Source organism: Meles meles, chromosome 1 (genome assembly GCF_922984935.1).
Source record: "Meles meles chromosome 1, mMelMel3.1 paternal haplotype, whole genome shotgun sequence".
Taxonomy (NCBI): Eukaryota; Metazoa; Chordata; class Mammalia; order Carnivora; family Mustelidae; genus Meles; species Meles meles.
This window is the reverse complement of record NC_060066.1, coordinates 213,107,133-213,130,603: the sequence shown is the minus strand read 5'-3', so window position 1 is coordinate 213,130,603 and position 23,471 is coordinate 213,107,133. Positions and strand designations below refer to the sequence as shown.

The 23,471-nt window shown below is 57.2% G+C and overlaps 2 protein-coding genes across 2 annotated transcripts; one reads left to right on the top strand and one right to left on the bottom strand.

The window, feature by feature from the left end:
• Positions 1 to 1,086: 1,086 nt before the first annotated feature.
• Positions 1,087 to 14,282, top strand: RNF207 (ring finger protein 207). Its single transcript, XM_046010378.1, has 17 exons — positions 1,087 to 1,968; positions 2,637 to 2,769; positions 3,932 to 4,076; positions 4,179 to 4,260; positions 4,334 to 4,409; positions 4,485 to 4,610; positions 4,988 to 5,034; positions 5,280 to 5,352; positions 5,441 to 5,509; positions 6,118 to 6,186; positions 6,270 to 6,355; positions 6,985 to 7,171; positions 7,315 to 7,500; positions 7,793 to 7,844; positions 8,164 to 8,281; positions 12,196 to 12,276; positions 12,935 to 14,282. The coding sequence occupies exons 1-17, from the start codon at positions 1,778 to 1,780 to the stop codon at positions 13,104 to 13,106; spliced, it is 1,893 nt and encodes a 630-aa protein (XP_045866334.1). The 5' UTR covers positions 1,087 to 1,777; the 3' UTR covers positions 13,107 to 14,282.
• Positions 14,180 to 23,448, bottom strand: ICMT (isoprenylcysteine carboxyl methyltransferase). Its single transcript, XM_046010393.1, has 5 exons — positions 23,163 to 23,448; positions 22,263 to 22,351; positions 21,209 to 21,378; positions 20,011 to 20,228; positions 14,180 to 17,525 (listed from the first exon to the last, which is right to left on the bottom strand). Exons 1-5 carry the CDS (start codon positions 23,355 to 23,357, stop codon positions 17,343 to 17,345), a joined length of 855 nt encoding a protein of 284 aa, XP_045866349.1. The 5' UTR covers positions 23,358 to 23,448; the 3' UTR covers positions 14,180 to 17,342.
• Positions 23,449 to 23,471: the final 23 nt, after the last annotated feature.

Genomic DNA, 23,471 nt, shown 5'->3' with positions numbered 1-23,471 from the left:
GGAGCCTGCTTCCTTCTCTTTCTCTCCCTGCCTACTTGTGATCTCTGTCTGTCAAATAAGTAAATAAAATCTTAAAAAAAAAAAGTAACAGATGAAGACAGGAATGGACGGATTAAATAAGCCCATGTATCAAGAATGAACATCCATCTCTTACTGCCCCTCCAGAGGGAAACTACTGCATAATTTATTTATAAAGCCCCATCCAGTTTTGTATACCAGCTCTACCGCTTACTAGGGTAACTTTTCTACTTTCTAAGGCTGTTGTCAAGATTAGGTGAATTAATACAAGTAAAAGAACTCTGAATAGTACATTGGCCCACAACATTAGCCATTGTTACGGTTATTGGGTTATTGCTGCTTGGAGCACAGATGTAACCCAGGTAGGGAGGAACCTTAAGAGATCCCGTGGTTTAACCCTGAATTCACTCCCTTTCTTCTGCTCTCAAACTCCTACTCATCCTTCAAAACCCAGCTTGAATATTAATTCCTAGCTTTTCCTAACTGATCAGTAACACTTTATGGGACGCCTTCTGTAGGTCAGGCTATGGGCTTGAGTTCAAGAGAGGCAGAGACAGAGACTGCTTATCCCAGAGCTCAGAATAACACGTGCAGAGAAGCCAGACAATGGCCCCAAGATGGAAGGCACTCTAGAAAAGAGCACTGGGATAAACAAGCACTGGCCAGGCCAAGAACAGCAGAGGGAGCCCTGCCGGAAGGGCTCAGAACCTCCTCTCCCTCCAAGCCCAGCCCTTCTCGTTGAGAACTGGGCTGGTGCGGGGGGTGGGGACCCTAATTATTTGGAAGCCCAGCAGGCGCATTTCACGTCATTAAACTCGCGGGCATCACCGAGAGGCCGGCCCTATGTCACCCGAGCTCTGAGGCTCTGAAAGGTCGGTGACTTGGCCGCTCTGAGACCCCAACCCGCCAGAGACAGGCCTGGGATTCCAGACCCCTCCCCGCGCGCTCTCTCCAGCACCCGGCAGTCTGCGGAGAGGCGGCCGCTGCTCTCTGGCGCCCCCAATCGGCCGTGGAAAAAATGGGGACCCGCAGACCCGCTCGCGTCCGGGCCCCAGTGCGCAGGGAGAGAGCGGGTCTAGCCAGGGGGCCTCCAGAGTCAGGGTCCTCGGGCCGCGCCCTGCGCAGTGCTCCTGCGGCTCCAGGCTCCGGGCTCGGTCACCCCGGGCGGGAGCCAGTCAGCCTCGGTGACTGAGGTGACCCTCGCCCCACGCGGTCGTTTCCAGCCTCGGTGTAACCGCCTCTGCCCTCGGGGCGACGCGCGGAGTGGCTGCAGCCCGGGCCGTCGCGGTGCAGCGGCCGGCCTGGGAAGGTTGGACGGGAGCGCCGCGCCCGAGCAATGCTGCGGCCCAGCGAGGAAGGGGTGTCGCCTGCAGGTCACCCAGAGGACACCGGGAGGGGAATTCCTGGGGTGGGAGTGAGGCGAGGTGGGTGAAGTGGAAGCAGGGGAGGCTAGACCTTGGGTAGGGCGCACTGCCCGGTCCTGCGGCCTGACCTTCCAGGGCCACCAACGGAGTGCCGGAGAGGAGGGGACCGCGCACAGGACCCCTCCGCACGCCTCCAGCCCGTTGCCCCTGCTCCCAGCGCTCCCAATCCCAGCGCTCCACGACCGCTGGACGCCCCGTTGGGTCCGGGTCTGGTAGAGAGGAAGGAGCCGCGTGGAGGCTGAGGGGGACGCGGGGACTGGCGGGGGCTGGCGCGGGCTCCGTGGCCTGGTCCCCGCACCGGCACGCCCCGCCGCCTTCCTGAGCTCTCCCAGAAGATGTCGGGAGCTATCTTCACGCCCCTGGAGGGCCTGGGTGCCCTGGACTCCGCGAGCGGCCACCCGCTGGTGTGCCCGCTGTGCCACGCACAATTCGAGCGCCCCTGCCTGTTGGATTGCTTCCACGACTTTTGCACCGGCTGCCTGCGCGGGCGCGCCACGGATGGCCGCCTCGCCTGCCCGCTGTGCCAGTGAGTGCCTGGAAGCCCCAAGAGCCCCCCCCCCACCCGGGCCACCGCGGGGGGTGGGGGTGGGGGTGGGGGGATGGGCTCCTTGTGGGAGGGGAACTAGGTGTAGGGAAGCCAGGGCTCCGGCTCTGCGCTGCTCCCAGCCGGCACCTCTCCACACTGCAGTGCGCGGGCTCCAGCCCATTTTACAGAGCAGGTTAAGCGAGGCCTGGAGTGAGGGCCGGAGGCTTTCTATAGAAAGTCTGGAGGCAAGAGGGAGGCTAGAACATAGGTCATGTCGCTGCACAGTGCTGCTACGCAGTTCAGGATCTCAGCGCAGTGGTCATAACATTCCCAGAAACGACTTTGGAGATAATTGAGTTTTAGGCCAACAGAAGCAGGTTATGTTGCCCCAAGTTGCAAGTGGTGTCCCTGGATTTGTGCAATTCAGTGAGAGGGGGTTGGGGGGGAGGTTTCCACCCTTGACATCCCAGGCTGCCACCAACCCCAAAGACCCCCAGGATCCACCCAGGAGGAGGCGGGGGAGGGACAGGGTCAGAGTGAGCACGGAGAGATCTATAGCAGATGCTAAGTCCTATTTTTAGTTCCAGCCTGGAATGTGGGGGGCGGGAGGTAGGCAGCGGCCAGGAAGGGGATCGGGCATCTGGATGGTGGCTGCAGCTTCTCCACAGACACCAGACGGTGGTGAAGGGCCCCAGCGGGCTCCCTCCAGTGGATCGGCTGCTGCAGTTCCTGGTGGACAGCTCGGGGGATGGCTCGGAGGCCGTGCATTGTGCCAACTGTGACCTGGAGTGCCACAAGCAGGCAGGGAGGGCAGGGGGTGGGCGGGGAGGGCAGGGGGTGGGCAGGGAGGGCAGGGGGGGGGCGGGGACGGAGGGTGCCAGGTTTGATGGTCCTGAGGCTCCCAGTGTGCACCCAACATGTCCTTAGACCATTATCCATTTGGATTCTCCAAAATCTAAGGCACCCTGAACCCCAAATGTGGGCCCTCTTTTACAGGTGAGGCGACTGAAGTCCAGAGTAAGTGACTTGAAGCACTAGCAGATAGTGGCGGAGGTTAAAGTCATTTGATGTGGGGAGAGCTCACTGGTCCCCAACTCAAGGTGGAGTTGTGACCTCCAGGAAGGGCTGTCGGGTGACCAGGCTTGGGTCTGCCCTTAAGGGCCCACTGCTCCCTGGGGAGCTGTCCGAAGCTACCTACTGCCCAAGGGGAAGTGAGGACAACATGTTGTGCGGAGGGGTATTCCTGTCCCCCCCACCCCAGGCTATGAAAGACCAAGGAGCAGAAGGTAGGCTTCAGGCTGGGCTGTGAAAGGCACGTGGGACTCTTGACCTGTGAAAGCTGCATGTGGGGGGCAGGGTACCCCAAGTCCTAGGAGGACAGCCCTGCAGGAGCAAAAGCTTGGGGTGTGCTGGGCAAGTGCAGGATAGGTGAGTTCCATCACAGAGAGATGACCAGCATGAGGTTAGGAGCTGGAGGTAGGGAGAGCAGGGGAGGCAATGGCCTTGAACGCTGAAGTAAGGAGTTGGGGTCTGTGCTTTCGTAGCCATTGCTGGGGTCAAAACCACAGCTGCAGCCTGAGACCCGGACTCTCAGCCCCGGCTCTGGCCCAGGGAAGGGGAACCAATAGGCTCTCATTCCCTTCCTTCTTCCCGCCACCTCGTGACTCCAGATGGCCAGGGTGGGCACTGTCATTTGGCTACCATTGAAGGTACCAAGGAGGGCTCAGAAAGCCTTCAAGCTGGAAATTTTGTTGTAGGTAACACGTTTCTGCCGTGCCCCACCCCACTTCAGGTTCTCTTCTCATCCGTGAACTGGGTGTGTTAGAGCGTCAGGATCCCACAAAAGGGATGGTGGGAGCCACCTGCCTCCCCCACGCTGAGACCAACGTGCTCAGTGACAGGTGTGGGCTCAGGCTCCCCAGCGGGTGGGCGGGCTGAGGCTGCACTGATCCTCCCTCCTCAGGATGCAGAGACCACGTACTTCTGCAACACGTGCGGGCAGCCGCTGTGCGCGCGCTGCCGCGATGAAACGCACCGGGCACGCATGTTCGCGCGCCACGACATCGTGGCCCTGGGCCAGCGCAGCCGCGACGTGCTCCAGAAGTGCAGTGAGTGCGGTGCACAGGGCAGGGGCCTGGGGCCGGGGCCGGGGCCGGGGCCGGGGGCGGGGGCGGGCCTGCCCGGAGCCCTCACCGCTGCTCCCGCCGCAGCGCTGCACGCCGAGCCCTACATCATGTTCTCCACCGACAAGAAGTCGCTGCTGTGCATCCGCTGCTTCCGGGACATGCAGGGGTGGGTAGAGGGAACGGGAGGTGAGGCGGCTGGAGGGCGGCCCGGAGCGGGGCTCACGAGCCGCTCCCCGCAGGGAGAGCCGGGCGCACTGCGTGGACCTCGAGTCAGCCTACGTGCAGGGCTGCGAGCGGCTGGAGCAGGCGGTGCTGGTGAGCGCGGGTGGGGGGGGGGCGCCCAGGGCGGGGATGGGTGCGCCCGCCGGGCTGAGGCCGCCGTGTTCCCAGGCCGTGAAGGCCCTGCAGACGGCCACCCGGGAGGCCATCGAGCTGCTGCAGGCTATGGTGGAGGAGGTGCGGCGCAGCGCCACGGAGGAGGAGGCCGCCATCCATGCCCTCTTCGGCAGCATGCAGGTGAGGGGTGCTGGGGACCCGTGGACCCGGTCACAACACCCCACCTCCCGCTACCAGGGAGTTTGCGGTGTAGCGGGATGGCAAGCATGGAGTGGCTTCCAGAAGTTCCTTAGTCAGGTGGCCAGGAGAGATCCAGCCCCAGGCTGGTGCGGTGGGGAGGGGGGGTGGTGGGGAGGGGGGGTGGGGGGGAGGGCTGGGGAGGGAAGGCTTCCCCCAGGAGGTCCCCCAGGGCCCTCAGGCCGCTGGATGCGGGAAGGAAGGGCTAGGAGGCTGGGGAGGTGCAGCCTCTCCAGCTGCGTGTCTGGGGCCGGGGTGTGGGTGAGTGCCGGGAGGTGGCCCGCTGAGCAGGCCAAGTCCGAAGCAGCTCTCCCTCCCAGGACAAACTGGCGGAGAGGAAAGCGCTGTTGCTGCAGGCTGTGCAGAGGTGAGTGATGGCAGGGTCTCCACCCCCTGCCTCTTGGCCTCACTGCTTGGACCTGGGCAGACCTGGCCCCACCCTGGGAGCAGGACCTCTGGGTGAGGAGGGCAGGGTGCCCCCGGGTGCAGGAAGTGCTGACGGGGAGGGTGCACAAAGGTGGTGCGGAGATGCAACTTCCCGCTTCTGAGGTCCCCGTAGGTGGGGGTGAGCGGCAGTCCCCACCGAGAATGGGCTGCCTGTTCCTCCCCCAGCCAGTACGAAGAGAAGGACAGAGCCTTCAAGGAGCAGCTGTCCCACCTGGCCACTCTGTTGCCCACCCTGCAGGTGAGGGGAGCTGGGGGTTCAGGGCTGGGCACCCCAGGCCAGAGGCCTCCCTCCCCTGGCCCGGTTCTGAATAGGGTCCCTTCCGCAGGTTCACCTGGTCATCTGCTCTTCCTTCCTCAGCTTGGCCAATAAGGCTGAGTTCCTGGACCTGGGCTATGTGAGTCCCCCTAGCTCCCGAGAGAGCTCCCGCTAGCCAGACTCTGCACACCGGACTGCACACCGGACTGCCACCTCGGGGCGTGGCAGCCTGCCCCTGGGCAGCTGCACCAGGGCTCTCCAGGGCTTACCTTCCCCTCCCCCACACCATCATGGGGAACCATTTAGCTGAGTCCCTTTTAAAAGGACAGTGAAGGGGCGCTGGGTGGCTCAGTGGGTTAAAGCCTCTGCCTTCGGCTCAGGGATTAAGCCCCGCTGCTCAGCAGGGAGCCTGCTTCCTCCTCTCTCTCTCTCTGCCTCTCTGCCTATTTGTGATCTCTGTCTCTCAAATAAATGAATAAAATCTTTAAAATAAAATAAAAGGACAGTGAAGCCTGGAAGGGAGCATGAGCCTCCACTGCCCCCAAGTGTAGTGTGTCTACTGGAGTCCAGCCACCCCCAACTTGCCTGTGGGTTTGGGGGCTGGGGTGGTGTGGGGGTTCTGGGACAGTCCCAGGGAAGGGCTGGAGGCCCCGACGCACAGCAGGTAAAATGCCAAAGACAGCCCTGCCTGCTTACTCCTCACCTCCCAGCCCCTCCGCGGGCCTGAGCACCCCCGTCCTGCTGCAGGAGCTGATGGAGAGGCTGCAGGCCATCGTCACCCGTCCCCAGCGCCTCCGACCAGCCCAGAACAGCAAGGTGCACGGGGCGGAGTGGGCTGGGCTGGGCCGGGGGAACCAGCAGGTACAAAGGCTGCCTCACCACCCGCTCCTGCCGCCCAGATCGCTAGTGACCACCACGCGGAGTTCGCACGCTGCCTGGAGCCGCTGTTGCTGCTGGGCCCGAGGCAGACCGCGGCGGACAACAGGTGCTGGGGGCGGCACCAGCACGTGAGCAGCGGCGCGGGCGGGGGGGGGGGGGGGCAGCAGAGGGCTCCCATCGCAGTGGGGTCTGGCTGCTTGCCGCCCTTCCCAGGTCCCGAAACCTGGTTAGGGGAGGATGGGGAGGCCCCGGGGCTGTCCCCAGCCGCCCCGGCAGCTGCCACCACCCAGGACAGGGCACGCAGGGACTGAAAGGAAGGGGCAGCTTGAGCTAAAGGCCTGACCTCCAGGTCTTAGTCTGGAGAGCCAGCAACACGGAGGACTTAGGAGAAACGCCCGAGCTGGACGTATGTGCCAGGGACCCCGGGAACCCAGTCCGGGGATACTGGGCATCAGGCCAAATGTCCAAAGTCCCACGTGTGAGTGAACAAAGTTAACCCCGGACCAGCCCTGACACGTCCTGATGGACTCTTGTCTGTACACAGACACTTCCCTGGGGAGTTTTTTAAATACCATGTGCTGATGTCCTAGTCCTGGCGCGGGGGGCTTCCCGGGGCTTTTTCAGAGCCCCTAAGTGGTTCTGGTGTGCGATCCAGGGGGAGAGGTTGAGAGCCTGGAGAAGGGGAAGACTCTCTCACCGCTCCCCCATCTGCATTCACACTGGCTCTCTCCTCAGGCTAGCAGCGGGCTCAGGCCCCAAGGTGCTGATGGGGACCAGCAGCCCTTCCCCAGTGGGAAGGGTGTTGGGGTCTCTGGTCCAAAAGCCCACACTGCACCGGTCCATCAGCACCAAGGTGCTGCTGGCGGAGGGGGAGGACACGCCGTTCACAGAGCACTGCCGCCACTATGAGGACTCCTACCGGGTGAGCGGGGGCCAGGGACCTGCGGGCTGGGAAAGGCCCCACTGCTCCCTCTCACCAAAGTGCAGTGGCCAATCTGGTCCTGGCCTCCAGGGCCCCCGCGGGGAACGCAGCCGGGCAGGCGCTCACTGGGTCTCCCTGCACAGCGCCTGCAGGCAGAGATGCAGAACCTGAAGGATCAGGTCCAAGAGCTGCACCGGGACCTCACCAAGCACCACTCGCTCATCAAGGCGGAGATCATGGGAGACATCCTGCGCAAGTCCCTGCAGGTGGACGTGCAGATCGCCTCGGAGTACGCTTCCCTGCAGGGGATGCGAGCAGTCTTCCAGGAGGTAGCGGACCGCCACCCCCCACCCCCGCCCCGCTCCTGACTTCCCTGCAGCCCCGCCTGTCAGCTTGAACACAGGCTACCCCGAGACTGGAAGGGGAGAGAAGGAGGGCCTTGGTCTGGTCCATCATGAGGCCCTCGTGTGGCAGGCTCTGGAACTGGGGTCTTTGCTGCCTAGAATCACGTGAACTAGCTGGGGGTGCCCTACGGCCCTGAGTAGCTAGAGGACAGAAATGCCACCAGTGGAAATTCCAACTCATGGCCCTATGCAACATCCAACTCACTTTCTCTTTCAGATTTGGGAGGAATCCTACCAGCGGGTGGCTAACGAGCAGGAGATTTACGAAGGTCACAGGCCACTGCGGCCGGTGCACCCCTTTCCTGGAGCTAACCCGCGTCCTGGCAGGGGCAGGAAGTCAGCTATCCACTAACCAGATACAAACTCCCATGCTCCTCCCCGTAGCCCTCGACTTTGCCCCACAATTGCTAATGCTCCAAAACGATACCTATGAGGTCAGGATTCAGTAAGCAGAATGCCTTCACAAGTCTTACATTGCCCTTTAATTAAAGAGGCAGTCGCTGAAGTGGTTGGGATATTTAGATGGTATGAGGCTTGACAGTGAGAACCTGAAGACAAGACCCAGTGCTCTGGCCTTGGCTCCCACAGCCCAGCTTCATGACCTTCTCCAGCTGAAGCAGGAGAATGCCTACCTGACCGCCATCACCAAGCAGATCACGCCCTACATCCGCTCCATTGCCAAGGTGAAGGAGCGGCTGGAGCCCAGGTGAGACCAAGGGGTGTTCACAGGAGAGCCAAGACACAAGGATGTGCGTGGGAAAGGTACCACACATTCAGAAGAGCTCCTTTTGGGAAGTCAGTGGGTCAGAATATGAGGGTTCACTGGGTGTCTGGGCAGACCAGGTTCTGGACATCTCCAAAAACACAGAATGAGTGGGCTGCTTTGAGTTTCTGCTTCGAGGCACAAAATCGCTCCCTCTAGCCCTCAGGAATAGGTCAAAGCAAAAGATACTTCTTGGGGGTGTAATGAGGGCCCTCAGCAGATCCCGGCAGCAGGACACGGAGGAGAGAGCAGAATGTTCTGACTACATGCTTAAGCCACGTCTGGACAAGGCTCGGCTCTCGGCACTGCACTTGGGCATCAAAAGGTGTTACCATGGCAGAGGGATGTTGGTGGCAGGTCCTCAATGTGCCCGTCTCTTGAGTCACCTGGCCTCAGGGTGGGCTGATTGCTCTACAGGTCTGGAGCACAACCGTCAGTCAGCCAGAGCTCGTCCTCTACCACCTTCTTGGGGACTTCCATTTGCCTCACCCCTGCCTTTGATCTGTTTCCTGTATCCCACGTTTCCTCTTTGGTGGTTTGGTGGAGTCTACCCCTCCCCACCATAGTCCTTTGAACAAGGGCGCACGGGAGGTCTATATGTTGGAGAGCGCAAGTCTGAAATGTCTGTATTCTGCCTTCACACTTGACTGATAGTTTTGCTGGGTGTAGAATTCAGATCGAAATTCTAGACTGGTGGGCGCCTGGGTGGCTCAGTGGGTTAAGCCTCTGCCTTCGGCTCAGGTCATGGTCTCGGAGTCCTGGGATTGAGCCCCACTTTGGGCTCTTTGCTCAGCAGGGAGCCTGCTTCCCTCTCTGTCTCTGCCTGCCTCTCTGCCTGCTTGTGATCTCTGTCTCCCATCCAAGTACTAACCAGGCCCGACCCTGCTTAGCTTCCGAGATCAGACGAGATCGGGCGCGTTCAGGGTGGTATGGCCGTAGACTTGTGATCTCTGTCAAATAAATAAAATCTTAAAAAAAATTCTAGATTGGAAATGATTCTCCTTTGACAGCATCACTGTATTATTTTCTAACTTCCAAGGCTGTCTTTGAGAAGTTTGATGGCATTGTGATACTTAATCTTGTGACAAGACCTACTTATTCTCTTCAGAAGCTTGTGGAATTTTCTCTGGTCCCAGGGTTCTGAAACTTCCCACTGGTGAGGGTCACTCCTGTCCATCAGAAAGAACGCCGTCTGTTCTTTCTGAACGTCCTTGCAGTCTGGAAGTTCACTTCCTTCCGTTTTGACACACATCTTTTTGAACCAGTGAGTTGATTTCACTTTTTCTCTTTCTGGAATCCCTATTACTGGATATCGGCTCTTCCGGGCTGGCCTTCTGAATTGCCTTCTCCAGCTTTTCTTCTCTTTGTCTGCTGTGCCTTCTGTGACATGTCCTTTTTCTCCCAACCCTTGTACTGAGTTCTTCACTTTTGAAGAAAATTTCCATGAGCACTTTTGAAAATTTCATTGTTTTCCAATGTACCCCAGACTTGTCTTTTTCGCAGCTTTCTGTTGTTTCTCGGATGTGTCTTAACCCTCTGAGGCTGATGGTGTTTACTGTTTCTTTCTTCCTTAAGTCTCTTTCCTCCACGTGTTGGTTTAGGCTTCCATCTTCCATGTTAAAGGCTTCTCTGCAGCCATCTTTGAGCATGTGCTCGTAGTAGGAGCCGGGGAACAGGGGCGGACCAGGTAATCGGAGCATGTGGATGGCGCTTCAGAGCGGGGGGTTGGGCCATGCAGGGCTTTTTTCTGTGTTTTCCCCAGTCTCTTCCCTGGAGGCTGTCGTGTAAAGCATTTGCAGACACACGGTTCTCACCTGGGTGTGGTACCCTCTGACACAGCCCCCTCTGGTGGGCTGTGGGAGGAGCAGCGGCTCTGCACTAAGGACCTTGACTGTCACCCCGCTCCCTGTTCCTGGGCCGTCCTCCCCGTTGCAGAGGCAAGGGGGCCGCCAGTTGCTGGGCCCTCTAGGATTCTGTGGTGTGAATGGACACGGGCCGAGGCTTGCCCCCCTGTCCACTCTGAGCCTGAGTGTCTCGCGTCTGCTGAGGTAGTTAACCCCTGCCGTGTGCCCTCCAGCTTCAAAAATCTGGGTGTTATCCTTTTCTGTTCTCAACCTGGAGAAGTTTTTTCCCCTATTGTTTTGGCCCCCTTACTGGAGTTTTAGCGACTTTGAGGAAGAAGGAAAACTAAAGTGTGTGCAACTCTATGTTCAACCAAGCCGCAGGGGAGCCTCCTGACTCGCAGAGGTCAGACTCGGCACAGCTCCGCACAGTCCTGGTGGCGTCCCGGTCTAGCCAGGACGGGCTGCAGTGTCTCCTCCTCAACGGGCGTTCAAGGCCGTTCACTCCACACACTGCGCAATTCCATTTATAAAACCTCAGAACCAGACACACCTAGCCTCTGGCATCAGCAGTTGAGATGCTGATCATCCCGGGGGCCTCTGGGCGGAGGGGACGTTCTGGGTCCTGTCTACCCAACTTGTTCAGGCTAAGCGCACGTACCAAGCCTCGTTCTGACCATTTGTGCGCATTTCCTTCCCGGTGCCCTGCTTCGGTGCGAAAATGGCTTCAAGGGATGTGCTCCTGGCTGCCTGGCTTTGTGGGGGAAATGGCACCTGTGATCCGTTTTGGCAAAGGGGAAGCAGCTCAGGCTAGAGCCCAGCTCCTGGAGGTTTGGAGGGAGGAGGGAGGCTGCCTCTGTCCCTTTCCAGGGCACCATTTTCCAGGCATCTGGGGTTGCCGCCTCTGTTTCCTCCCTTTCCCCTGCGGGCAGCCCCACCCGCCCCGAGCCCACTCCTGGGGCAGGTTGTCCTCAGGGGCCTCTGGCTGCAGCCCTCGGTCTCAGTAGTGCTCACGGCCGTCCTCACCACACTCCTCTCTTTCTTCCAAGGCAGCCCACACCTGTTTCCCTCCTGCCGCTCAGGCGGTCCCTTCTTAGGCTGTCTGGCCACTCTGCCACCTCTGCGCGGTGCCCAAGCGCCAGCTTTCCCCACGGCCCAGTCCTACGGCCTCTCCCCATCCCACACCCTATGCTTAATGGCTTCATCCACTTAAATCCCACTGTGACACAGACAACCTTCAAGCCCTCCCCAGCACAGGCCCTCCTGAGCTCCAGACCCTCTCCAACTGCCCCTTCCTGGGGGTCTCCACCTGGACACATCACAGGTGTCTCAGATCCCCCGTGGCAGGACTCCATAACCCCGCCCCCAGCCCAGGGAGTGGCACCACAGCAGCCAGATGCCCAAGTGAGAAGGCCAGGGGCCTTCCGATTCCTTTCCTTTCCTCGCCCCATTTCCAACAACCCCGAGTCCTGCTGACATGACTGTCTCAGGCCATAGCTGTCTCCACGGCCGCCCCAGGCCAAGCCACCATCACCGACCATCTGCAGCCCCTCTAGGGTGTTCCATAGCCAGCGGTCTTAAGGCCTAGAGCCCCATCACTCTGGGCCTGACAGCCCTTTTGGGACCCTCCTCGTCCCCCTCCAACCACACTAGCCCTCACCACACTCCAGTCACAATGGCCTTTCAGGTCCCCAGACAAGGCAGACCAGTTCCCCCTTCCCATCCTCTGCCTAGAAGGTTCTTGCTTCAGACTGTCCCAGAGATCCTCTCCACACGGGTCTCTGCTGCTGCCAGTCCCTGCTGCCTGGCCCTGCAGCGCCTTCTTCCCAACCTCCGCATGTCTGCTGACCACATCACAGCTGTCCCGAGAGCGGCCCCAGCCCTAGTCAGTATCTGAGGACCAAAACCCTAGGCAGGCCCAGGAGCGTCTCGCTCAGTTGGGTTGTCTAGAGCTGCAGGACAGGCGTGGCCTGCTCTCTGCCTTCCAGCCTGCTGGGAGCTGTTTCTCTCCCTCAGGCTTCAGGCGCCCGCGGACCCACAGTCGGAGCACCTACAAAACACGCACGATGACGGCGCCAGTGGAGAGACACAGGCCAGGTAAGGCGGGGCTCCCCAGCCCAAGTGGCAAGTGATTCAATCTCAGAGACAAACGTGGGGCACAGAGACAGGCCCCGGGTTTTCTTTCCCATCTGGCCCAGGCTTGCTGCTGACCAGCCCTACGAGCTCAGCTGGGTCTGTTCATGAAACACGGGGCCGGAGAGTTCAGAGGGCGGATGCGGCCCGCGTTCTAGAATTACAAGCAGCCGTGGCTGCGGCCTGCGCCACTCATGCGGCCCAGGGCTGCACGCACTGCAGACCGACCCGCAGGCACTCACACCAAGTGCCTCAGAGTCTCCGAAATGAGAAAAAGTAACTCCACGTGAGAGCGTCACTGTTCGCTGGAGATGGTGTCTGCCAAAATACTTGCCGGAGGAGAAACACTGGTCTCACCCTCTCTGCCGCCAGGTGTAGCCCAGGTGCTCCAGCGGAGAGTCCTTTTGAACCTGTTGTCCCACAAGGCTCTGAGAAAGCCTGAACTGCACTTGTTCGGGCAACTAAAACTCAGTAACCGTGAGACTCCTTCGGGAGACGATCCGGTTCCGGTTCACCCACGGGTGGTCCCAGAAAGGCTTCCCGTTCCGAAAGCCTCGGCCCCCGTGGATGTTAGTGCTGGTGTGGGGGTGGCCAGTAGAACTCACATCAAGTGTCCCTTTAGGAACGACCCGGTGAGTGTCACAGAGGAGAGAGAGAAAACATCAGAACCCAGAGGGAGCGGCCGGCCTCTGAGCAGCCCCACAGAAGAGCCTCTGCTGAAGAGGAAAGACGCCCCCAGACCCAGACAGAAGGACGGGGCTGACGTCCCCACGTGGAGGGAGCGCCCGACTTAGCAAATGGGACTGACCCGGAGGGGTGGGCGTTTTACAGCCCACACAGGAGGACTGGGATATTTAAGAAAAGGCTGTTCCCATCATGAAACAAAGGGTAATCACTGAACAGCAGAAAAACCCAGCAACTCTGCCAGGCCCTCATTTCAGGCTCTTTGGCCTTAACTAAGCTTCACTCTTCCCGGTGTCTGCACTGCATGAAGCCCCGGTCCTCCTCGGGAGGCTGGGGACTGGGGACGGCCTCCCGGGCCACGTGGCAAAGCCCCTCGCTGCTCGGGCCCCTTCCAGGCGTCTGTGGGCCCAGCGTGCACCACCCCGAACTCGAGATCGTGGGACTCTGGCACGGTGCAGCCCCTGCCCCGCCTCAAACAATCGCAGCGTCCCTGAGCCACAGCCCCCCCCCCCGCCGGTAAGCTGTGCCCAGTACCCTGGGCACAGACTCAAAACCGTGGCTCCGGTTTTCTCCTTTTACACAAGGACTGAGCTCACGGGGCAGAGAAGCGGCTGGCGGCGTGTGCAGCAGGAGGTGGTCACAACTTCTCCGCTTTTCCAGACGGTCACTCTCGGGTATTCACCTTCTATCGATAGTAAAGGATGACCCCGAAGTGACTTCTCCCGTGGTTTCCACTCCTGTGTGGTGCCCTTTCTCTGAGATGGAATTTCACCAGTGCTTAAGGAGGAAAATAATCTGGATGACCTAAAATTTCATTTTGGAGATAAAAATGTCCACAGTCACATTTTAAGCAGATATCCAGCCTGTTCAGTGGTTTCCAGCAGCAAATGGCTTCCATGCGCCAGGGAGACCAGTACGTCAGTACCCGAGAGCACCACGTCCACGTCCACGTCCAGCGCCTCTGCCCCTGCTGTTCTGGGGCACACACACGCTCGTTCCCCAGCCTCACAAACCCCCGGGGGCCTACTGGGTGGGAGGAACTTGTCATAACGGACTGGCTACAGAGATCAGAATTCAGAACTGGACTGAGTGGGCAAAATACATCTGGTTTTACGCGGGAGGTCCTGGACATTCCTTAGAGGTGACGTGATGACGTCCCACACAACCACGCTATGGTTCGTAGTGAAATCAAGTACAGTTTTATTTAAGAATTGGAAAGAATATTCAGTATCTGTGAAAGAAAATCCAATTTAAAATATTTAAATAAACATTTCTGCATGTAAAAAGAAGAGTAGAATAATTACTCCATTAAATTACTCTCCTAGCTAAGGGACGGCTTCCTCTAGAGCAAGCGCTTGGGACCACCGCCCCGACGGCTGGCGCTCCAGGCCCAGGGCAAGGCGGCAAGCTCTCACAGCAGGGCACAGAGCGCAAGCCTCCCCCACCAGCCTCATCAAGCCACTACAGAAGCAAGGTGGCGGTGGGAGACCACAGCTATCTAAGGCAGTAAGAAAGTGCAGAGAAGGGACAGTGGTTTACTGTACCTGTGACGGAGGGACGGCTGCCAGAATGAGCCTGAGCTACGGCCGGCCCTCCTGAGCCTAAGCTAGTAACACGAGTACGGTTTAGGAGTATTTCCCTACCACGTCGATCATTCAGAGTGTTAAATAAATGCCAGGGATTGATCAAGTTTAGTCTCTAGGCTCAAGCAGTTCCTACAGATGATGGCCAGTGGGGTACGCCGTCTTTCACCTTCAGCCAGGCCCGTGCTACTCTCTTCCTCTCCTGTAAGCCGCTATTCTCCGCCCCAGCCTGCAGATCCTCACAGACGGTTTCATCTCATGCTCCTTCGGAGTAGCTCTGTTCCATGCACTGCCTTTTCTCCATTTAAGAATCTCCACTTTAAAACCCGCAATGGAAAAAGTCAGTCATCTCTTGACAGTTTCTTATTTTGAGGGAACTGGTGACGTGGCCTTTACCCAAAAAGCTTTAGGGAATACCCAAAAAGCCTGTACTTCATTAACCTGATTCTCTGCCGAGTACAATGTCACTGCTAAATTTATAAAGTTAAAAATAAGTTGAGAATGTCAGTACTAGATGAAAGTCAACCACCTGCCAAGTCTTCCCCTAAGTAGCTCATCTCTTCCCCCCAAGTAACCGCTGACTTCTACCCTGGGTGTACGGGGGGGGGGGGGGGGGGGGTGTCTCCCTACTCCCGCCCACGGGACTGTTCTTTAAAGCCCAGCGGTGTAACAGCAGCATCTCACTGCAGAAACATGGGGCCTGCCTCCCGAGCTCAAGGGCCTGGCAGCAAGGTGGGCTTCGTGAACTCCAGCAGGTGGACAAAGCTGAGATCACTTTCTGTCCACAGAGCCAGGGGCCGTCAGGAGCTGTTCTCCATCTATTAAACACTTCATAGCACCCCGCCCCGCCCCGCCCCCGGGGGGCATGAAAGCTGGGTCCAATCCTGTTAGATGCAGCACAGAACTTTCCCTCAGGAAGGTGGGGATGGCTCCCGACGCCCCAGACACGCCCTCCTCCAGTCTACAGTCCCGAGTGGCATTGACTTGGCTAAGCGTGGTCTGGAGAGCAAGCCAGAACGGATTCGACTCAAGTTCCCAGAGTAAGTGCATGTCGACGCCCCACTGGGGGGTGTTCGTGCCAGAGGGACCGGCTGCTGCGAGCTCCAGCGGTGGCCTCGGCCGGCCTGGCTGCAAGGCCCTCTCGAGGGCCGATGGCAGGGTCCACTCACACCAGGAGAGTGTCATCCCAGGAATCAACAAACCCGTAAACCTCTTTGGTATATATAATAACGAAAAAATCAATTAGGCCATGGAATCTAGAAGTCAGTACTACTTCTGAGTTGGTAACACGCTCTTCGGGACACACAACTCCAGCGTCTGGTACGGCCGACCGGGTCCGCGTCTGTGCCATCTCGCACGGTGCGGATTCCATTTGCGCCATCTCTCCTATCTAAGGATCAGAAACGTCTGACGTTGTTCTTCTAGGTTTTCACAACATCCCTATGAGGTAGGTGGTATCGACCCCATTCTACAGATGGGGAGTCTAGGCACAGAAAGGTTAAGCGGCTCCTCGAAGCCGCCGGGCATGGCGTGGCCGCCGGGCAGCTCTCGGCTCTCGGTAGCGGCCACCGCCAACTGCAGGAAGGATTTCGTGCTGAGACCAAGACCCTCTCTTGTCCAGAATTAAACCAGGGTCTTAAAGCTGATGCAGTTAAAGCCAACCACTCTCCCCAAACTTGAAAAACAAAAATACTGACTAATTCTCAGTTGGGATCATTTGCTCTATTTAAGACTTTCGTGAGCTGACTCGCTTGAACTGTGTAGTTATATATGCTCAAACAGTCTGTCGCGGCATTTTGTGAGCGAACATAGAAATCAGGAGTTAAGAGACTTCAATGAAACACAAAACTATAAGCCGTGAAGCAGTAGGACTAAAACCCCAAATAAACGGAGAGTAGTGCTTCCCGACCGTTAACAAGGCCTCACACAGAGCGCGGCTTCAGTTAGCATTTCTTGGATAAAGGAAAATGACACATCTTCCCGCATGCCTGTCACCGGTAACAGCCCCCTCTCGGGAGAAGAGCAGGAGCCAGGACCCCAGGGAAAGCCACAGGGGCCCACAGTCTCCCCGGCTTGGCGTGTCCTGGTTAACACAAAGCCACTCAGCCAAAGCGTCCGGAGGTGTCCATGCTGCCTTTCTGCCAAATGAAAGCTGGGGCTCGAAACACAAAGTCCCCCTTGAGATTTATACCGCTATTTATAAAAAATAGATATGTAAATACGATTAAATATATTAAGAGCCAAAGTGCCTTATAGAGAATATCTTTAAAACGGTCCAGGCGCTCATGCACTTAAGCACAGAGAGAAGAGGCCAAAGCTGTGCTGTCTGCGCTGCTCGGGTAAGGACTCCGCATGTGTCCCTCACTAAGCACTGCTGCCCATGCACCACTTCCTGCCGAAGAAACCGCTCCCAAGGGGTCCTCGTGACACTAAATGCCTCGTGGGGGATGGCGCGCGGCTGGGGCTGTCACCAGGGCCCTTCTAGGGGGCCAGTGTCGAATACTGCTGTTATTTGCTCCTTGTCCATCTTCGATCTGTGTCCTACCTTGATTCAGCCCAAGAACAGATTGCTCTAGGGGGTGGGGTCCTTTGGTCCTACGGCCTTCTGACCACTGGTCTTGAGTGATATTCCAGAAGCGTAATTGGTGACATATAAAATGGTTCGGAAAATCCATTCTGCAGAGCGGCTGACGGGAGGCAGCCATGGCCCAGGCCACGTGCGGCGTGAGGCCTCTGGGCCCGGCCTGGCCCGCTCCAGCTGTGTTATAGCTCGACCTTGACCCCTTTTATAAAAGGCAGCCCTGTGGGCACCCGCTTCTTATACTCCAGGTACTCCTCTCCAAAAAAGTGAATTAACGAGATCTCCTCTTCTTCTGTTCGATCTCGGAAGAATCGCCACACTGTCAGAGCGTAGCCAATGCCACAGATGGGGTTACACAGCATCACCTGGCGGAGGACACGAAGGTGATCAGGGTCAGTGTCCTGACACCAAGAACTTCAGCAGCACCTGTTTCTCCTGAATGTCCACACAGGACTTCCTGCCAACAGCCCAAGAGACTCTCAAAATACTACTAGGGTCTTTGAGACCTGAGGCCGTTCACGGAAACCTTACCGCTCCTTCCACATTAGAGCTAAACACTGAGCACTGTAGTTTTTTTCTAGACACTTTCTGGTGGTTTGTTTCTTTTTTTTAATGCTTTGTTTTTATTTATTTGACAGACAGAGATCACAAGTAGGCAGGGAGGGGGTGGGGGGGGGAAGCAGGCTCCCCGCTGAGCAGAGAGCCCGATGTAGGGCTCAATCCTGGGACCCCGGGATTATGACCCGAGCCAAAGGCAGAGGCTTTAACCCACTGAGGAACCCAGGCGCCCTTTGGTGGTTCCTCTTATATGAGAGAGATCTAAAAATTAAAAGATCACCTTTTCACGGGACGCCTGGGTGGCTCAGTTGATTAAACGTCTGCCTTTGGCTCAGGTCATGATCCCAGGGTCCTGGGACTGAGCCCCACATCGGGCTCCCTGCTCAGCGGGGAGTCTGCTTCCCCCTCTCCCTCTGCCTGTGCTCCCCCTGCTGTGCTCACTCGTGTGCTCTCTCTGACAAATTAATAAATAAAATATTTTAAAAATAAAAATAATTAAAAACTACAAGATCAACTTTTCAGATTTCAATCCTCAGGGCAGGTGACAGCAGCTCCTGATCCCACGCCAGGTGTGAGTTCCTGTGGCGCTCCCAGCCTGCCCCTCCCCTCCCGTTCCATGCTCACACACACACACACACACACACACCCCTCACGGCTACCTCGTCCCTTCTCCTCGCCCCCCCCCACCCCAGCCTAACCCTGTACCACATACAGAGCTATTGTGAAATCACCCGTCTTCAAACCACTCTCTTGCCCAAACCAAGAAAAGCTGTGCCTTAGTCACTTCCTCCAGCTCCCTTCCCCTGGGCTGTACCCACTTGGACTGCCTGTCACCTCCTTACTCATGTGCTTTTCCCACTTTGAGAACGTCTTTCCCCTCTGAGCCACTGCCAAACAACCCCTCCAGGCCAAGAACATCTCCCCGCTCTCAGGAACTTCTGTGCTGTGTGGGAAACCCACCACTCCAGCCCTGCCCACTCTGACGGACCCCCACGGACACACGTCCTCCCCAAGGAGGCAACTTCCACCCAGAAGGCCAGGCACATGCCCTCGACTTCTTATTCCCATCACTGCTTACGGGGTACTTAGCGGTATTTCAAGCCCCAGCGAAGCTCTTTCCAACCAAACAGCCCCCACGGCAAACCCCCGAGGCGGCACCGCCATGCTCAGTGTGTGAGGGCAGGCAGGCTACGCAGCCGACGCGGAAGCCAGGACCGGCCCTGTCGGCGAGCCTGGAGCCTGTGCCCTCACAGCCACCACACCCTGCGGTGGGGTTTCCCAACTGCAGGCCTCAACCTGTTCCTGAGCCCTGAAATCCATTCATTGCATCATAAATAGAACCAATAAGACAAGAAACAGGGTATTTTGTACTCAGTAAGTACTATCCTGGGAAAGGCCTGTTCCACTTTTATACACGCGTGTGTACTGGGTGACAGTTGAAAAGACCGATGGTCACAGAGGTGGGCAAACTCTTCGTTCCTAGAGCACTTCCGTATGTAGGCGGCATTTCCGGCAGATGACGGATTCAACTTCCGTCAGCTTGTTCTCAGGGAACAGGACCGCTGATGCAGTGTTAGGTTTCAGAAATCCAAGTATTAAAATAAGTTCTGTGTGGACTGTCCTGCCTCTTCTACACCATTGGGGGTCACCAGAGAGTCCCCAACAGACCATGCATTGCCAATGGAATGCTTGGGGGCCCCAGACTGGATTTTCCCAAAGAGGTGAGGAGTGTCCTAAGCTCTGGTCACATTCTCTGGCCAAGTCTTTCTAGGACCAAGAGAACATATTTAAGAGGCAACGGGCAGGAAACAAGGCTTGGTCTGCAACCTTAGACAGAATAAACCTCTACAGCTCATGTTAAATCTAATCCAGACCTTGGCCTCATCAACAGCAGCTTCTAATGAAAATCAGAATCCACCTGAGCAGCAGAAGGCTCTCTCTCCCCAAAGCCCCATCCCTGTCCTCACCCGACTGGGGTGCTCCAGATCTAAGTTAAGAAGCAGGGAATGGGTATAGCACCTAGAATCGCCAGGAGCTTACAAGTTTAGGACACCCAGATTTTAGGTATACAGTAAAAAAATGTTAAGGACTACATCAGTTCTTTGGCGCTTTATTTCGTTCTCACTCAAAACACGACAAGGGGCAGATGGACCTATTTAAAGGAGACCGACAATCTAATAAATCCACTGAGCTGGACACTTTGAAATGGTGAATTTTATGGTATGTGAGTTATGTCAATCTTAAAAAAGTAAAAGAAATTAAAGGCAGCCACTGTCAATTCTGATACTATACCTGGGTTCCAATACTCCAGTAAAACCACCCAACATAGGAAGGGTGCCGGAACCAAGCGTACACTCCACTTGTCACCAGAGTGTGGGTTTCCGATTTCTCATTCTGCACCACGTGGTTGAAATTGGAGCCAGCTGTGAACATCGCCGCTTTCCTCAGACATTCTCCAAAGACCACCATCAGCAGCCCCATGGCACTGAGCCAGGTGATCTGCTTCAGTTCTGGAGGAGAGACATGTGAGAGACAGGAAGTGAAGACACCAGACTGTGGTGCTCTCCCTGCGGATGCTTAAAATTAACCTATTTTTCCAAGGCTAGCAACATTAGGAAACATGCTAGTGGGCAATCAGCATTTGTCATCACATTAAAAATTATAAGCAAAACACATTCCCCTAAGTTGTGCTGTTCATCTGTTTAACGTGCCAACAACCCAATCAGAGCATCTTGGCAAAGACCTGATGGACTCCCCATCCATGTTGCTCTGCCACATGCCCCACGCCTCCCCTGGGGACAAGGAGAGCTAAGGGAAGCAGAGAAGGATGTAGTGTCTGCCGCCCTGGCTCTTTACTGAATCCTGGGAACCACAAACATTTCACTTAATTTGCTGTGGAAAGTTCAATTGGAGAGCAGGTTTCAGATGTATAGCTTTTTTTTTTTTTTTTTAAGATTTTATTTATTTATTTGACAGAGATCACAAGTAGGCAGAGAGACAGGCAGAGAGAGAGAGGAGGAAGCAGGCTCCCCGCAGAGCAGAGAACCCAATGTGGGGCTCGATCCCAGGACCCTGAGATCATGACCTGAGCCGAAGGCAGAGGCTTTAACCCACTGAGCCAACCAGGCGCCCCAGATGTATAGCTTTTTGTTAAGAAAATCTTCGCAAGAAAAGTCTCAAGTCACAGAAAATGAACAGAGGCAAGTCTCTGACTGTAAAGTTAGGGTTACAGCTGCCACAGGTTGATACGTTAGGTAGTGTGGCATGTTACAGCAGGCTTCAGGCAAACGGTCAACCCGTCCTCCATTCAAAAATCCAGCAGTGGAATTCACAGGCTCTGCTTGTCCTCTATAAAGAGCTTAGTGAGGATTGAGATCTGGGGAAAATCACTCCGGGAGATTATACCTGAGAGGTTAACCCAAGTCACTGCCCTCAGGCCTGCACAAAACCACCCTTCTCCCCTCTGGAAGAGAAAGTAGGACACACTGACCTGGCCAAAAGATATTTTCTAGTGTGAACTCTATCCAAGAAGAAAGAGCAGCTACTGTGTACTCCAGACTGTGATTCAGGAGAAAGGAATCCAAGGACAGGCTTTTGGGGTTGTTGACTGCTGTGACTAAGTACTCCGAGAAATGGAACAGTGACAAGGAGCACATATACCTGTTTAAGAACAAAAAGACAGAGAGGTAAGCTGGGGCAAGGGAATCAAGTCAGTCATAACTCAAAGTACAAATCCGGGTCTGCAGAACTGTCCCTGAATTCTAAGAGAAGACCCCGTTGCTACCTCTGTGAGAGTGGACAGCTCTCACAGACTGTAACACGACTGCTCAGGTTTGCAGAAGGTGGGGTTTTGAAAGGACTACATGTGGGATGTAACAGACCAAACGAACATACGTAGGGAAGGCATTATGGGCCCATCAGTCCGTTAGAAATGATACTACACACCGTAAAATATGAAAGAGGGGCATAATAAAAAAAAGCAGTGATGTATGTTGAATACAAAAGTTCAACAAAACAAATAATTCCAGCAAAGAAGGATTAGATGGCTCAGAGTACTGATGACAGGAGATAAAGCTTTTTACCTTGAAGCCACTGGTTCATATCCAGGTCAGGGACTAGAAGGCTCAAGGGCCTGAAATCATAGTGTAGGGGACAATCCTACACTGGCCGTGGGGGAGGCACTAGATGTGACCTAATAGAAATTAGAGATGGAAAAGGCCTGTGAAGACGAGCCTGAGCCTTGCCCCTTCCTGTCACCGAGGACCTGTACCCTCTTCTGGGAAGGGCTCTTGATATTGCTGATGAGGGCACCCACCGGGAGGGTGCCTGGGAGACCTGTTTCTGCCTGCGACAGAAGCAACCAGTGGGCACAAGCTCTTGGGGTCCAAGACCTAGGAATGTAGGTGGGAGTTAGAGACCTTACAGAAACCTCAACAGCCTTCCGCCGCTCAGAGATGAGACGAAGGGATGAGGAAACACCACTTCCGACCCTCGGATCCTCCCACCCTCGCCTCAAAACCATTATTCCCCCAAGTACTTCTTACCAGCCAAAGTGATTCCAAGAAGACTGGCTGAAACTTAGCAACACGCCGCAGCCGAACACAAAGCCAAGGAAACAAGCTCGGATGGCTATCTGAAAGGGACCCAAAAGCAGCTCAGTCACCTGGCTGCTCCCGGAGCACACGCTGGCATTCAGGAGCACACCCGACTTCCTGGGTAAGGAGGCTACCGGCAAGCCAGTACCCCTGCCGTGCTCAGCGGTAACAGGGTGAATCAGGGAGGTCTGGCGGTGTGGCCCTGGGCAAGCTACTTAGCCTTTCTGGCCCTCGGGCTTCCTCACACACACGATGGGGTAACCCCAGACCGACCTCTGGGGACTGCTGTGGGGAGCACCCACGTAAGGCACCAAGAGCAGGTGCCACCTAGTTCCAGCTGCCACTGCTAGGATTGCTGCTATTGCTCTCCGGAGCCGTGGGAAAACCGCACGAACCTAGTTTACTGGCAGGATTTTCCCAAGACCACGCAGCGAAGCTGGTCCGGGCAAGCGCGACTCCGAGTCACTGCGGGCGCCCCTGACCTGACACTTGGCAGCAGGTAAGTCTCCACACCTTACATTACGTAAAAGAACTCGCGGGCCCGCTCCCTCCCCACCCCAGGCGCCTCTGCCGCAGCTGCCGAACAGCACCAACTGCGATTTCCCACCCACTCCGCCGGAGACGTGGGGGCCCGCGCCCCTTGAGCCCCGAGCCTGGCGAGGCTGCGTCCCTCCCGCCGCCTCAGCTCGCGGGTGAAGAACACGCCCAGGGGAAGCGGCCCCGTCTCCCGCAGGCCCAGCTCCCGACCCCGACCAGACCGAGCCCGCGCGCCGGGCCCAACCCACGGGCTCCCGCCCTCACCCCGGCCCCGGCCCGCCTCCGCCCGGCCCGCCTCCGCCCGGCCCGCACCTGGTACCGCGGCGGCCGGTAGAGCAGCAGCAGCAGCGCGTTGAGCCCGGCCACGTAGAGCGCCAGCCCGGTGCGGCCCTGCAGGCCGGCGCGCGTGAGCAGCGGCAGCGCGAGCACCGAGGCGCCCAGCAGGAAAGTGGCGAGGCTGAGGCGCGCCTCGGAGCCCGGCGGAGCCCGCCCCGCGCAGCCCGCCATGGCGCCGGGCAGCCGACGAGCGGGCGACGGCGACGGCGCCGGCTGTAGCCCGGGGAAACCCGCCCGCCGCGCCTGCGCACTACGCCGCCGACGCCGACCGGGAAGTGCGGCTGC